At 37.2% G+C, this 17263-nt stretch overlaps 1 protein-coding gene across 11 annotated transcripts in view; it reads right to left on the reverse strand.

The window, feature by feature from the left end:
* Positions 1-573: 573 nt before the first annotated feature.
* Positions 574-17263, reverse strand: part of CDH18 (cadherin 18) — a 1278664-nt gene continuing 1261974 nt past the window's right edge. For 7 of the 11 annotated variants that reach the window (XM_086362510.1, XM_086362508.1, XM_086362509.1 and 4 more), the window contains 2 exons: positions 13270-13521; positions 574-1420 (listed from right to left, as the gene is read on the reverse strand). In XM_086362510.1, coding sequence (XP_086218636.1) covers positions 930-1420; positions 13270-13521 — 743 coding nt within the window. In that variant the 3' untranslated portion in view covers positions 574-929. The remainder of the gene's footprint in view (positions 1421-13269; positions 13522-17263) is intronic. The other 4 variants (XM_086362516.1, XM_086362518.1, XM_086362514.1 and 1 more) reach the window with 2 other exon arrangements.

Consider the following 17263-nt stretch of genomic DNA (forward strand, 5'->3'; position numbering starts at 1 on the left):
CAACCAGTTTGAGGTACAAGAATGATCAGAATTGTTGATGTAAATGTCCTAAAACAAATGGAAAAGAAAAAGAATAGAGTTCCTCAATGTTTTATACAGGATAAGGTTTGCAGTTTGCTTTTTTTTTTTTTTAATAAAATCTTTCCCTGACATATCAGATGGTCTGAGTATATCTTAAAACATTCATTCTATCCATTTAAAAAAGGGGGTTCTCCTGTTAAAGGGGCACAGGCAGGACAGAGACCACAGTCTCCATGATTCAGAGCAGTGCACAACTGGTGCACAGAAGTTGCATACATCATAGTGCAAGCAGCAAATCCCCATGCTCCATCAATTCCATATGGAGAAAAGAAGTGGGGAGGGCAAAGGAAAATGGTACATACGAGTCCATGATGGAGTGGCCTGGTAGGCTGGAAATACCTCCTGTCATTTCAAGATGAGGCTAATGAGCTGTGTCATAATAGGGTGTGGATCTCAAGTCCACCCAAAAAGGTGGAAAAAGGTCATGATTACCTTCACCACCACATGATTATCAGTGTACCACCCCTAGAAATCAGAGTCACAAGTGATTTGGAAACTTTTTGTTTAGTTTTGCTTTTTGAAAAGAAATCACAAGATATTGAAACAAATATCATTGTTTGGCTTAATTCAGGTATTCTTCATTAAACAGTACACAGACTTTATTGAGCGATTGAAAATATACACAAGGAACAATAGCTTTTTCTCTGATTTTTTCTTTTTTTTAATTTGACTTTCTTCCCTTTAAATAACCCAGTTTTCAATCATGAAAAGGGCACTTGTTTCTACAGTAGCTGTGCTCTGCTTGTTCAGTTCCAAGTACTGTTTCCAAGCTTCTTCCTTGCCATTGCTGAGGTTACATCTCCATTTGCTCAGTAAGCAAATTCTAGAAGGTTGCAAGGATTGACCCCCTAAGTTGTTCTTTCAGATTCTATTTCTCCATAGAGTTCAGCTAATGTTTTAAACTCGGGCCCCCAGTCTCCAAGGTACTGATAATCCTGGTCTGACTGAGTAGTTGCTGAATCCAGGGAGCTGATGGATCCAGCTTCTGATCTCTGACCCTCGTAGGCGTAAGTCTGCAGAGAGTCATAAGGAGGGACGCTGGGGTCTAGATCAGCTTCCGCTAGTCTTTGCTTAATAAATTCCTGAACATCTATACTTTCCAGGGTGGACAATGTCTGGTGCCTGGGGGTAAGTTTCACTTCCGGTCTGATATCTCTGCGGTACTTTAGCTCCTCAGCAGCAGATGGATTCCTCAAGGCGGTGATGTCAAAGGCCTCCGTGTCTTCCTCGCCGCCCCCCTCATCATCGTAGGTGACCACATTCTCCCGCACATCCTCCTCTGAAATGATCAGGGGCTCTTTTTTGCTGCGTCTCAGGGTGATGAAGAGTACAACAATCGCTAAGCAAAAACAGAAAGAGGATGAAGAGTTAGAAAAAAGAACATTTTTGGAGATTGGACATCAGCAATTTCCAACTATTCTCATCAGCTTTGTTTCATTTGGGCTTACACTGTGATCTCTGCACTCTCTAAATACCACCGCAAGAATTTTTAATAGTCCGAAGAATGTAGAAAATGATTGTCCCTACAAAACAATGGGAATAGTTGATCTGGTGAACCCCATGATATTCTCATTTGCCAGGCTATGCTTTCAGGATTCCTGACTTGTGATTGTCTAACCACTCATTGTTTACACTGAGGGGAATAGATGATGGAAAAGCAATATGAAATTCTGACTGGTAAAATAATTGTGTGTGGAGGGGTCAATCTATAGATATTAATTCATCTAAAGATGCATACACTAAAAGCAGGGTATTTTAAGTTTTTGTAAAACAGGAAGAAGGAGCCCCTATCTTTAACCCTTTTTGATTCTGGGTAGGAATAAAAGCAGGGATATTTTACATGGTTCATCTCTTTTGTCCATTATCCTTTAGAATGATGTTATCAGGCTGTAATTATTGCATTTAACTATCAGATTTCAAAATATGTTATTTATTTTTATGTTCATGAAGAAATATTTCCATTTACACAATGTTCTTTACATAAAACTTTTATTTAATGCTCAAAATAGAGCTGGGATATCCTCACTTTTAAATTGAAAAAACTGAGACTCAGGAAAAATTACATGAGTAAATACTGTATAAGTTTAGGTCATACAAATGGTGGGTGGAAAAGCTGGGGCTCTAGTTTATTACTTTTCACATTAAAGGTGATGATATTTCCATTGCCATATTCAACTTTAGTATTTTAAAAATATAGAACATGAAAAAGTACATAGAACTGAGTGTCCTGTTGGATGTGTGTCTTAGGGAAATTTTTCCAAATACAGTGAATAGTTTCTTATTACCAGTAATGTAGCCACTGGGTAAATTGATATAAATTTATCCTGGGTATTTTACTTTGGTTGTTCTTTCATTACTTTCAAATTATTCAGTTGGATGGTATTAAACCATTACTAAACAGAATTATCTCATTTTACTTTTTGTCATTAGGCCCAAGGTCTTTTACTTCATCTCTACAGACTGTGTTCTTCTTGGTTAGCTGATACTCTACATTTTATTATAACAAGTATTAGGTTCACTCTTATTTTAAATATCACAATATGATAATCAGAGAAGTAAATTCAAATGGAATGTAGGATAACTAGATTTAATGAATAATTCAGGACACCCAACTAAATGTGAATTTGAGATGGTAACAACAACAAAAATATACTATATGTATAACATGAGATGAAACAGCAAAAATACATGTATAATGTATGTATATGTGTACACATAAACAACATATATTATATAGTGTGTGTACATATATACATACATACATATATATATAATTATGTCCAAAGCAATATGGATATATTTTATGGAAACATTAAAAAAATATATATATAATATAGATTTATCTCACTATTATGCATGGGGCATATTTTTGCTTATAATTTAAGTATGAAAGTTAAAGTGTTAGGCACTCAATTATTTCTGACTGTTTGTCACCCCTATGGACTGTAGCCTGTCAGGCTCCTCTGTCCATGGGATTCTACAGGCAAGAATATTGGAGTGGGTTGCCATTCCCTTCTCCAGGGAATCTTTCTGCCCCAGGGATCAAATCTGGGTCTCCTGCATTGCAGGCAGATTCTTTACTGTCTGAAAAATCAGGGAATATATACATATATATATATATATATATATATCTCAATACAACTTTATATATATATATACTTATATATATATACATGTACGTATGCATACATATATGTGTATATGCATAGCATAAGTATGTCTTGTTTAATATATCTGAAGGTGTGTAAGTGCATACATATACATACATGCATAAACACCTACAGATCTATAATTTTATACAAATTTCACACTTCTTTGCTGTATTTTGTCTATTTATCTATTTATTTATATATGTATATTATATTTTACTTGGAAATCCTGATTATATGTAAGCTTAAATAAATGATCATAAAGCAAACACCGGGTTAGCTATCCTCTGATAAAGAACATACCTGATACCCTAGAAACAACCTTTCTATACCTCCCTTCCCCTCTAAAAAGTAACTTCTATTCTTCATTTTTTATTATTTCCTTGCTTGTCTTCATATAGTTTACCCCCTTTTTATGATAGCCCTAAACTAGATAAGTGTTGCTGAATTTGAACTATATATCATAGTGTGTACATGCTTTGAAGTCTTGAAAATATGGAGAGGAAAAAGAATAGGCATTCAAGCCAGAAGTGGATAGGATAATTACGAGAGAGAGGTCTACCATATGTGGAAAGAGAGGGTCACAATACTGGGAGGAGTCTAAATTTGAGGCAGGTGGAAGACTGTGGGAATGAAGAAAAAACAAAAAAGACAAAACATCTTTACAGAGAGTTAAGGAATCATCTGGAAATGTAAGGAGTAAAAGGATACTGACTGGGTAATGTGAAAATGCAATGGGGAAATTAGAGTTGACATGGTAAAGCTTTGATCACTGTGTTTGGAAGGGAGTGATCACAGAAAAGGCTGGAAATGAAATGCTGATTCTACATATGACCCCGCTTCATAAATGCTCTGTTACAGAGTACAATACTTTTCTATTCACATGACTTACTCTTTTTGCTGAATGCCGTCAGTATTTGATATCTCACTATTTATTTTAGTGTAAATTCAGCGTATAGCCTTTAAATTCAGTAGCCCAAGCAGAATCCTCAAGTAACATACTTCATTCTATCCAGAGGTTTATATTTATTATCCACCATATATTTCTGCTCATCATTATGGTTAAGTGAGGAGGCTGTTCTAGATTAAAATATCTACTGATAGTTCTACACACTGCCTAATTTATTATAATAAAATTTCTTAGTGTTTTCAATAAATTAAGCTATTTTTCCTTATGTTCAAATGGCTGATGATGGATGTCAAGGGACTTTATGTGATGTATAACAGGGAGAATGTGATCAATACTATTACTAAAGTATGGAAGTAATATACATCCCTTACTAATACTAGTATTCTATTTGCCTAATGTAACATATTTGATAATGCTGGATTTATTGTTATGATAGCTTCTGCTGCTGCTGCTGCTGCTAAGTCGCTTCAGTCGTGTCCGTCTCTGTGCGACCCCAGAGACAGCAGCCCACCAGGCTCCACTGTCCCTGGGATTCTCCAGGCAAGAATGCTGGAGTAGGTTTGCCATTACCTTCTCCAATGCATGAAAGTGAAAAGTGAAAGTGAAATAACTCAGTCATGTTTGACTCTTTGCGACCCCATGGACTGCAGCCTACCAGGCTCCTCTGTCCATGGGATTTTCCAGACAAGAGTACTGGAGTGGGTTGCCATTGCCTTCTCCATGATAGCTTCTAAAGCTTAAAAACCTATCCCTGACTTATATGGGTTGATTCAAAATATAGATGCTAGTTAAATTCGAATGTACAGTTTTACATCTATTTCTTTCTAGGCAAAGAGAGTTACTTGCCAGTGACAAATGATTCCTAGATTTGTTGCATACCTGTTTATTATAAAGATCAATATATAATTATCCATACAATCTGGAACACTTTTAAGGGTGTAAAGGGACTTCACTTATAATTACATCAGAATACCAGGACACATATGGACATACAGTCCCTTTGAAAGTGAAAGTGTGAGTCTCTCAGTCTTGTCTGACTCTTTGTTGACCCCATGAACTGTAGCTTGCCAGGCTCCTCTGTCCATGGAATTCTCCAGGCAAGAATACTGCTGTAGGTAGCCATCCCCTTCTCCAGGAGATCTTCCCTACCAGGGATGGAACCCAGGTCTCCTGCATTACAGGAAGATTCTTCACCGTCTGAGCCACACCGTACTAATTAGTGTGAAACTGTCACGTGTGCGTGCTCAGCCGCTTCAGTCACGTCCAACTCTGTGAGACACTATGAACCGTAGCCCACCAGACTCCTCTGTCCATGGGGTTCTCCAGGCAAGAATACTTGAGTGGGCTGCCATGCCTTCCTCCAGGGGATCTTCCCCACCCAGGCATCGAACCCATGTCTCTCTACATCTCCTGCATTGGCAGGCGGGTTCTTTAGCAGTAGCGCCACCTGGGATAGTCAAGGGCAAATTTAAATCAACTCAGAGAAGAATATGGATGCAGAGAAGAATGTGGAAGGTACATTCCTAATGTCTCTCTTTACACTCATGTTTGTTTAGTAGATGTTTCTGGAGCAGATGGCACACAGCAGATAATCCATAAACAATTCTTATGTGGATGAACAAAAAATTTTTTCTGAGAGTGACAATGTGACACTGGGTTGAGTCTTCATGAATAGTAATTGTCTCACTAGGAAAATAATTTTTAAATATTTAAAAAATCAGCTTCATGTTCCTAAAAATTCCAAAGACCTAAGTTTGCTTGAAAGTATTTCTTAAAGTTTGAAAAAAAAATGCTTCCCTAAAATCGCAAGGCCAAATTTATTTAAAGAGAATGAGTGAAGATAATAATCATACTTGAAAGTTAAACCCAATTTTAAAACTGGCAGGCAAGTGATATATTTGAATTAATCCCTCACAGTATATCAAACTATAGACGTATAACAGGGTAGCACTTCTTTCAGTGTTTCATCTGAGAAAATATACTATGATAGAGCCACGGAGTTGTTGAAAATGAGAAAGAGAGATACAGAGCTTGTCCTCTGTTCAAAATTATATTATAAATGATTTCTGGTATTTTGCAGCTTAGTTATATGAACTGGGGTGAAATGAATAAATTGTAGTATTTGAAGGAAATGGCAACCCACTCCAGTATTCTTCCCTAGAAAATCCTATGGACAGAGGAGCCTGGTGCAGGCTACTGTCCATGGGGTCACAAAGAGTTGGACACGACTGAGCGACTTCACTTTGACTTTTCACTTTCATGCATTGGAGAAGGAAATGGCAACCCACTCCAGTGTTCTTGCCTGGAGAATCTGGGGACGGGGGAGCCTGGTGGGCTGCCATCTATGGGGTCGCACAGAGTCGAACACGACTGAAGCGACTTAGCAGTAGCAGCAGCATCCTGATGAATATTTTATTCTTGGTTAGTGTATTTCTTTTTATTTTATTTTCATTAAGTGTGACCAGGATTTTAATCCTGCATGATTCATTTCAAAGAAAATTAAAATGAATTTACCATATCATTATTTTATTCATTAAGAGATTCAAATTTGTGGAAACAGTTTTCTCTTTGTTTTCTTCTATATTATATTTACTTACTCATATAATCTTTCCAATACCCAGAGTACTAAGGGGTTTTGAATTTTCATAACTTAACTGACATACAACTTACATTTGAATAAATTATGTATTGACTCCTAACATACCCCCCAAATACTTTTCATAGCAGATATTTTTACCCCTAAATATCACTGATTCTTTTTTTGTATCATCATATGTTAGCACTAAATTTGATAGGATGAAGTGGCCCAAGTCAGGGAGATTATTTTATTAGGTTCTGTAGCCATAATTGGTAATGACACTTCTCACTGCAACTTATTTTTTCACACCCAGGGGAATCCATAAAGTCATTCATAATAACTCTGATGACAAACAGGTTTGCCACTTATCTTCTCATCAATTTTACTTCCTCTCCTAGCCCCTCAGTCTCCTCTTACCACATCCACCGTGATTCCCATGCAGGAGGAAATTTACATCCCCAAATAGGAGCAAACAACTTGGTGAATTCATCTAAGTCAGCTGATTATATGTGATGTGTGGACTATGAAGGTAGCTGGAAGAAGTCCATTTTAGATCCTGATAAAATGATCTCTTGCCCTGGTTTGCTCTGCCCACAGTTCTGGAGCCTCTGACAAGTAATGCAGTGGGTTGGGAAAGAGATGTCAGATGCCCAGGAGAGGAAGGGAATTCCAAGAACCCCATCCTCTAGCACCAAAAGGATTGCATCATGACGGCTTACTGTAAATTCTTTCCTATCCATTTCTTAAAAGGGATCTGAAAAGTTAATCCTGACAAAACATAACTCACAAGGTGCACATTTGGCACTTAAAGTTAGGCCCTTTGGTTTTCAAGCACCATTTTCTAGTAATTGATGTATACATAGATGGGGTCTACCAAATTGCAAAATATTGAATAATATCTAGCCTATAATAAAACATAAATAAGAAACAAAAATTCTTACAGATGACTGTAAGGTTATTCTAGTTGAAACTTCATTTTCATAGATTCATAAATAGAAGCAAAAATACCGTGGTCTTGAGATCACACAGTTAATTAGTGGCAAAAATAGGGCTGAATTTCCACAATGCCAGTCATGTTCACAAAGAGCTACTAACTGAAACATTTCAGTATCAAAATATTAGTTTCATGATTTATTTAGCTGTTGAGGTTGAATGCAAATTCAGAATTACAAGTTCTAAAATAAAGTATTGCTACTTCTGATATTGCTGATATTTTTCTGGCAGCCTGTGAACTCACATATTAGCCAACATTATTTCAAAATTTGCTGGCATATTGAATGCAGCACATTCACAGTGTTATCTTTCAGGATTTGAAATAGCTCAACTGGAATTCCATCACCTCCACTAGCTTTGTTTATAGTGATGCTTTCTAAGGCCCACTTGACTTCACATTCCAGGATGTCTGGCTCTAGGTCAGTGATCACACCATCGTGATTATCTGGGTTGTGAAGATCTTTTTTGTACAGTTCTTCAGTTTATTCCTGCCACCTCTTCTTAATATCTTCTGCTTCTGTTAGGTCCATAACATTTCTGTCTTTATGGAGCTCATCTTTGCATGAAATGTTCCTTTGGTATCTCTAATTTTCTTGAAGAGATCTCTAGTGTTTCCCATTCTGTTGTTTTCCTCTATTTCTTTGCACTGATTGCTGAGGAAGGCTTTCTTATCTCTTCTTGCTATTCTTTGGAACTCTGCATTCAGATGATTATATCTTTCCTTTTCTCCTTTGCTTCTCGCTTCTCTTCTTTTCACAGCTATTTGTAAGGCCTCCCCAGACAGCCACTTTGCTTTTTTGCATTTCTTTTCCATGGGGATGGTCTTGATCCCCGTCTCCTGTACAATGTGACAAACCTCTGTCCATAGTTCATCAGGCACTCTATCTATCAGATCTAGTCCCTTAAATCTATTTCTCACTTCCACTGTATAATCATAAGGGATTTGATTTAGGTCATACCTGAATGGTCTAGTGGTTTTCCCTACTTTCTTCAATTTAGTCTGAATTTGGCAATAAGGAGTTCATGGTCTGAGCCACAGTCAGCTTCTGTTGAAAGTGCTGCACTCAATATGCCAGCACATTTGGAAAACTCAGCAGTGGCCACAGGACTGGAAAAGGTCAGTTTTCATTCCAATCCCAAAGAAAGGCAATGCCAAAGTGCTCAAACTACCACACAATTGCACTCATCTCACATGCTAGTAAAGTAATGCTCAAAATTCTCCAAGCCAGGCTTCAGCAATACGTGAACCGTGAACTTCCAGATGTTCAAGCTGGTTTTAAAAAAGGCAGAGGAACCAGAAATTAAATTTCCAACATCCACTGGATCATCGAAAAAGCAAGAGAGTTCCAGAAAAACATTTATTTCTGCTTTATTGATTATGCCAAAGCCTTTGACTGTGTGGATCACAATCAACTGTGGAAAATTCTGAAAGTGATAGGAATACCAGACCACCTGACTGACTCTTGAGAAATCCATATGCAGGTCAGGAAGCAACAGTTAGAACTGGACATGGAACAACTGGTTCCAAATAGGAAAAGGAGTTCGTCAAGGCTGTATATTGTCACCCTGCTTATTTAACTTATATGCAGAGTACATCATGAGAAACGCTGGGCTGGAAGAAGCACAAGCTGGAATCAAGATTGCCAGGAGAAATATCAATAACCTCAGATAGGCAGATGAGACCACCCTTATGGCAGAAAGTGAAGAAGAACTAAAAGGCCTCTTGATGAAAGTGAAAGTGGAGAGTGAAAAAGTTGGCTTAAAGCTCAACATTCAGAAAATTAAGATCATGGCATCTGGTCCCATCACTTCATGGGAAATAGATGGGGAAACAGTGTCAGACTATTTTGGGGGGCTCGAAAATCACTGCAGATGGTGACTACAGCCATGAAATTAAAAGACGCTTACTTCTTGGAAGAAAGTTATGACCAACCTAGATAGCATATTGAAAAGCAGAGACATTACTTTGCCAACAAAGGTCCGTCTAGTCAAGGCTATGGTTTTTCCAGTGGTCATGTATGAATGTGAGAGTTGGACTGTAAAGAAAGCTGAGCACCGAAGAATTGATGCTTTTGAACTGTGGTGTTGGAGAAGACTCTTGAGAGTCCCTTGGACTGTAAGGAGATCCAACCAGTCCATTCTGAAGGAGATCATCCCTGGGATTTCTTTGGAAGGAATGATGCTGAAGCTGAAACTCCAGTACTTTGGCCACCTCATGTGAAGAGTTGACTCACTGGAAAAGACTCTGATGTTGGGAGGGACTGGGGGCAGGAGGAGAAGGGGACGACAGAGGATGAGATGGCTGGATGGCATCACTGACTCGATGGACGTGAGTCTCAGTGAACTTTGGGAGTTGGTGATGGGCAGGAAGGCCTGGCATGCTGTGATTGATGGGGTTGCAAAGAGTCAGACATGACTGAATGACTGAACTGAACTGAACTGATTTCAAAATTACAAATGTCTATATTTCAAGTTTGTGGGCCAGATATTTTCTCTATAACAATATATGCCCTTAAAATGCCATGAAAAATATAAATTACATTACAAATAATTATTGCTTAAACCCAAGGTTAAGAAATTCTGCAACTTTTGAACTATAGTGTAAAGACATTTGATTTTCAATAAAAATTGAAGGAGCAAACATATCAAATGTAACCTTTGTTTCATTAGCCCTGATGTATAGCATAATTTTTAGAAATATTCTCTTATTTACCTCAAAGTGGGGGGAAAAGCCATTTTCATAAAATCAATTAAAGGAATGTATTGTTTCACGAAATAATGAAATGATTTTTTTATGTAATATAGGGGCTTTGCTTATAGCTCAGATGGTAACGAGTCCTCCTGCAATGTAGGAGACCCCAGTTCAAGTCCTAGGTCGGGAAGGTCCACTGGAGAAGGGATAGGCTACCCACTCCAGTATTCTTGGGCTTCCCTTGTAGCTCAGCTGGTAAAGAATATTATTTTATATAATATGCCTAAATGTACCTTACATTGATATCTGTCAGTTTTAAAGGTTTTAATCTTAGTATGCAAAATAATTTTCTGATGATAAATGAAAATAAAAGCCAAAGGTAACAGGTTCCACCACTGAAATATCTTTCAGAATAAGGACTTGGAAGAACTTATATTAATGTCAGAGTGTTCTTTTTTTTTTTTTTTTCTTTAATTGAAGTATAGTTGTCTTACAAAAAGTCACTGAGTTCTATTCTTTGTAGTTTCATTTAGGAAATCTAGAGGATTCAATGTTTGTAGCTGTTTATTCTTTGGGTTTTTTTTTTTTTTTTTTTTGGTTGTTGCTTTTGAGAAATACCATATGATATCACTTATATGTGGACTATAAAATATGGCACAAATGGCCCTATCTACAAAACAGAAACAGACTCACAGACATGGAGAACAGACTTGTGGCTACCAAGAGAGAGGGGGTTGGGGGAGAGGGTGAGAGAGGAGTTTGGGATTAGGAGACATAAACTATTGTATATAGGATGGATAAAGCACAGGTCCTACTGTATAGCACAGGGAATAATATCCTATGCTAAATCATAATGGAAGGGAACATGAAAAAAAGAATATATGTGTATAACTGAGTCACAACATTTCTTATCAACTATACTTTAAAAAATTAAATTAAAAAAAAGGGGAAAAATCTGATTTTTCTGGTTGCCTTCACCACCGTGCTTCTACTACAAAAGACTGTACTACAATGAAATAGCTCTTGTTATGAAGAGTTAAACCTCCATGCTTCAAATTGCCAAGTGCAATTGACACTTTTTGCTGCTCAATTTACTTAACTTTTAGGCAGTTTTTGCATGGTTTAATGCTCTGTCCTCCTTGATACACTTATTTTCTTTGATTTTAGGACATCACCCTTAGTAATTCTGTTCCTTCTTCTGTGATTTCTGCTTTGCTTTCTCTGGTATTTCATCCTTCTTGACTTGGTGATCGCACTGCAGTTTATCACAGCTCAGTCCTGGTCTATCCTTCTCTCTTCATCGTCTCTGGCTGTGGTGACATCAACAAAACGCATTTCTAGTGTCCCTCAGCTCTGGGAAGATCAATGAAGATCTTGAAGATTCACATTTAGCAAGAGATGAAAAGTCTCTGATACTGTTCTAACTCAGCTGCATATCTAGTTTATCCAAGTTTGTTTTTGTTTGTTTGTTTGTTTGTTTTCTGTAATTTTTGGCCATTATACTCTTAGCCTTGGATACGTGTTTCTAGAAAAAACACCATATCATAAATATTAAATGTTTGCTTACTGACCTGAAATGGAGTGGGTAGCCTTTCCTTCCTAGAAAGGATCTTCCCAACCCAGGGATCGATCCCAGGTCTCCCACTTTGCAGGTGGATTCTTTACCAGCTGAGCCATGAGGGAATGTGCTGGTCCAAATTATGCTGTGTCTGAGTGAGACAAATGTATTGTATTCCTAACTGGTTTGCCTACCTACTCTCTTGTCATCATGAGATCTGCTATCCACTTCATTCATAGCTGTCTTTGTTAAGCATACAGATGTTATGATGGGACACGCCTACTTTAAACTTCTCCTTGGACTCTTAAAACCAAACCCACCTTTTTTTTTTTTTTTTTTCATTTTACCCCATCCTTTCTACTCAGTCTCATGTCACCTTGATCTCCACTCCTCTGTAAAAGTAATTTGTCTTCTAACCCAGGAACAAAACAAGGGACAAGAATATCTCTGTCTCACCAAAGTATGTATTTTGTTTGTTTTTCTAACATATACACATAAGTACAGAGAACAGAGCAAAATATATGGTGCTATGAGAAAGATAGAGGGTGAAGATACACTGGAAACATATATACATACCCATTTAAACTCTAAATCAAAAGATTCTTTACATCTACCTTTCTTATAAAAAAATATCTGAATTTGCTGTCTCACTTTGTATAGTAATTCTAAAGAGTTTATAATAATATTGGCTTCAAATGCAGTTGGTAAGGTTTTGACTTATCAAAGAGAACATAAAATTAGAGAAATTATCTTCTTTAAAAAAATGTAATTCAATAAATTAAAATACATTAGTTTTAATTTAATAATAATATCTGATATCTCTGAGACCAAAAATTATTTTAGACTTAGTCCTGTAAATTCAACTGAAGTTGATGACCAACTAATATTTTAGACTGATAGAAGTTTCTACAGGAAACGTATTCTTTTTAATTTGTGGTCAGATTCATTGTAAATAATGTCACTTATGTTCTTTGAAATAAATTGGAAAAGCCCTTTCAATATGGGATTCAGAATACTTAATACCATTTCTTTCTAAAGTAGATCTTTTCTAAAAAGATTTATCCTACCCTTTCTTCTCACATTTCAACTCTCATTACATTCGAACCAAATTATTTCAAGATTAACTATGGTATCAAGAAGGTTATTTAAAAGAAAATCAGTGCAGTCAAGTTTTGGTATTACATAAAGCATTCCTAGCTCTAAAGTCTTGTTAAAATGACTCTGTCTCTGTCTGTCTCTGTTTTTGAACGCACCGCTGTAGGGCACACTCAGAAATGCCATCATCCCTTAGGATTTAGAGTGACTTACCTAGGAGGATGACAACACACAGAAGAATAGCGATTAAGGCTCCTGTACTCAAACCAGCCGAGGACAGGAAGGCTTCGGCATGGCAGGTCCGCACGCGCCCATCTCTCTCGCATGCACAAACCCTGATGGTGAGGGTGCTGCTGCTGCTGAGAGAGGGGATTCCACCATCAGAGATCATAATGGGGAGATAATACACATCCTGAATAGTTCGACTAAATCTCCTCCGCCTTGTCAGAATGCTGGCTGTGTTATCTATGACAGACATAAGCAGAACAAAATGTACTTAGTAAAGCCGCCATTAAAGAGTCACATTTCCTTTAAAGGATAACATGGGTATGTGTATTTTTTTTTCTTTTATGAAATGGATAGAGGAACATGAAGGGAGATTATTAACCAGTTACTAAAACTGGTTATTAAATGGAGAAAACTATGTGAAAAATTAATAAGGCCTGGACTAAAGGGGAGGGGAAATAGTGGATGACAGAGGAGGTAGAAGCAATAAACATTTGGCGTGTGGACATTTTAGCCAAAGGGTTGAAAGTGATTCATGGACACCAAACTGGGGGGTGAGCTAGTGTCCCTATCCCAAACCTGGTGACTCTGATAGAAACAGGTATCTATATGTTTAGCAAACTTCAAGTGAGGTTAATATACAAAAATGTTTAAGAACCACTGATACAGGCAATATATTTATGGAGACACCAGATAAACTGATACATTGTTTTACACTTGCAATTTGAAGAACTTTTGTTATAGTGCGAACACCATGGGGAAGTAAATGATGAATAAAATAGTTAATTCATATGGTAAATAATTGCATGATGACTTTTTTTTTTTTTTTTTATTTTAATTTTATTTTATTTTTAAACTTTACATAATTGTATTAGTTTTGCCAAACATCAAAATGAATCCGCCACAGGTATACATGTGTTCCCCATCCTGAACCCTCCTCCCTCCTCCCTCCTCCCTCCCCATACCATCCCTCTGGGTCATCCCAGTGCACCAGCCCCAAGCATCCAGTATCATGTATCTAACCTGGACTGGCAACTCGTTTCTTACATGATATTTTATATGTTTCAATGTCATTCTCCCAAATCTTCCCACCCTCTCCCTCTCCCACAGAGTCCATAAGACTGTTCTATACATCAGTGTCTCTTTTGCTGTCTCGTACACCGGGTCATTGTTACCATCTTTCTAAACTCCACATATATATGTTAGTATACTGTATTTATGTTTTTCCTTCTGGCTTACTTCACTCTGCATAATAGGCTCCAGTTTCATCCACCTCATTAGAACTGATTCAAATGTATTCTTTTTAATGGCTGAGTAATACTCCATTGTGTATATGTACCACTGCTTTCTTATCCATTCATCTGCTGATGGACATCTAGGTTGCTTCCATGTCCTGGCTATTATAAACAGTGCTGCGATGAACATTGGGGTACACGTGTCTCTTTCCCTTCTGGTTTCCTCAGTGTGTATGCCTAGCAGTGGGGTTGCTGGATCATAAGGCAGTTCTATTTCCAGTTTTTTAAGGAATCTCCACACTGTTCTCTATAGTGGCTGTACTAGTTTGCATTCCCACCAACAGTGTAAGAGGGTTCCCTTTTCTCCACACCCTCTCCAGCATTTATTATTTGTAGACTTTTGGATCGCAGCCATTCTGACTGGTGTGAAATGGTACCTCATAGTGGTTTTGATTTGCATTTCTCTGATAATGAGTGATGTTGAGCATCTTTTCATGTGTTTGTTAGCCATCTGTATGTCTTCTTTGGAGAAATGTCTATTTAGTTCTTTGGCCCATTTTTTGATTGGGTCGTTTATTTTTCTGGAGTTGAGCTGTAGGAGTTGCTTGTATATTTTTGAGATTAGTTGTTTGTCAGTTGCTTCATTTGCTATTATTTTCTCCCATTCTGAAGGCTGTCTTTTCACCTTGCTAATAGTTTCCTTTGATGTGCAGAAGCTATGACTTTTGATCAATCCATACAACCATAAAAGGGAGAGGATGCCACATTCCTTACATTTTAGGGAAATTCATTTTTATTAGGAATAATACTTTTAACATGAATAACCTGAGTCCCATGGGGTAAAATGCCCCAAATCACAGAGCTAGACAATAATCAAGCTACGCCCCAATACATTCTAGAACCTGCTCAAAACCAGGATGCCATTTTACTGCCGCTTCTTCACCAGTTCACTGGCAGTTCATGTCGATGGCCTTGGATGCACTTAGGACATGTTTATTTCAGCATTGTTATTTCTCCTTCTGCATCTATTAGCTAAAGGATCCTTTAGGTGCACATTCGTATGTGCTGTTCAGAACTCCTGCATAGAGTGACTTGTTACCTGAACTGTCGATTGCTACCTGGCCCAAGGTCATATCCTTCTGGAGCAGCACATAATCAATGACTCATTAATTCAAGGTTATAAAGATCAAGTCACTTCTGCTAAATGCAGAAAACCTTGAAGGGCAAGCTTAATTCCAGCTTTCCCATGGGGTCAGCCATAGACATGTTCAAATTTTATGGTCGCTTAATTGCTCACTCTGCCCTTTCTTCCACTCGCACTGTGGTCCATAACTGCTGATCTCGAAGGCAAACTGCAAGAAGCATCCTGTCCTCTAAGCTCCAGTCCAGAGCCTGCTTCCCAGAGAATCCAACGTTTGGCTACAGCTGCCAATTAATGATTTTTCACTATAAAGTTAGTAAATTGTTAGATAATTTAGGAATTCTTTTTCTCATATCAATTTCTATTATTCAGAAAATTGGAATTCTATTACTTATGAATATGCTTATGATAATTGATATAATATAGATATATTTTGATTGTATATTGCCAAACTAATCCAAAAAACAGGTAATATTTCAAACATTCAATGGAATACAGATAATAAAACACATGAGTGATTTATATATGTAAAACTTATATATAGATCTATATGAGTATATACATCATATGAGTTGTTGAAGGTGTGTTATAGAATATAAATAATCTAATAAGTTACTACCAGTATTTTCTTACTTGGGAGAAGAGAAATTTAAAGAAAAGTGTATTGATTGTCTACTCTGAAGCAGGTTTCAGAATGATGGAAAAAAAGAGGAGAAATTGCATCATATGTGTTTTTAAGAGTAAAACCATCACAAGTACACTCTCAGAAACCCAGACCTTTGATTAAGTACATCTATCAGGTGTAGGATGTTGCATAGTGGTTAATATAAAATTGCCTCTATTCACAATTTCTTAATCTAAGAAAAAGATATGAACAGATACAGACACAAACATGTTTGAGGATCTCACAGTCAGTCCTCTGAAGAAAAGATGGAAGACACTGGTCCCTGATCCCAAGAAACCTCATAATATGTGAGGTTTTACACATTATGTGTGAATCACATGATAAGATATAAGGGTAGATGGGGACTCCCCTTTATGGCTCTAGGCTTGTGTGCACTTTACATTCTTCATCTGGTAGCAAGTTCTTTATCAAGATAATTATTGGAAATACAATCAGAAACATGATAAGAAATGAGAAGAAAGCCAGAATATGTTTCTAGGGCACTTTAAGTTCTCAAATAGAAAGCTCTCAGACACAGAGACATGACAATATTCTTTCATTTTCCCAGCTGAAGGTCTGACTTTTGAAAAGAAAGAAGATTCAGAAAGCAAAAGCTTCCTACCTAGAAAGGCTTAGCATAGCAGAATAATGAGCTCTTGACAAGGGATATTGTGTTCCTCTCTTGACCTGTAGAAAATGTACTTGGCAGTAGGCTCACTGAACTTGAACAAGCAAATTTTGAACTAAAATGAAAGAGATAAGAAGATACATATATATCTACATACATATAAATATAATTATGTATGAGAACAAACTTTATCTCACTTAAATTGCAATATTACATGACGAGCAATGCCTCTAAACTTGAAATATAAGATGTAAAAAGATAAGGTGTCCATAGGTGTGTGGGTTTATCTCTGGGCTTTCTATTTTGTTCCATTG

The sequence above is a fragment of the Bos grunniens genome, chromosome 20, assembly GCF_055505025.1.
Source record: "Bos grunniens cultivar Pamir isolate PY7600 chromosome 20, Bosgru_T2T1.0, whole genome shotgun sequence".
Taxonomy (NCBI): domain Eukaryota; kingdom Metazoa; phylum Chordata; class Mammalia; order Artiodactyla; family Bovidae; genus Bos; species Bos grunniens.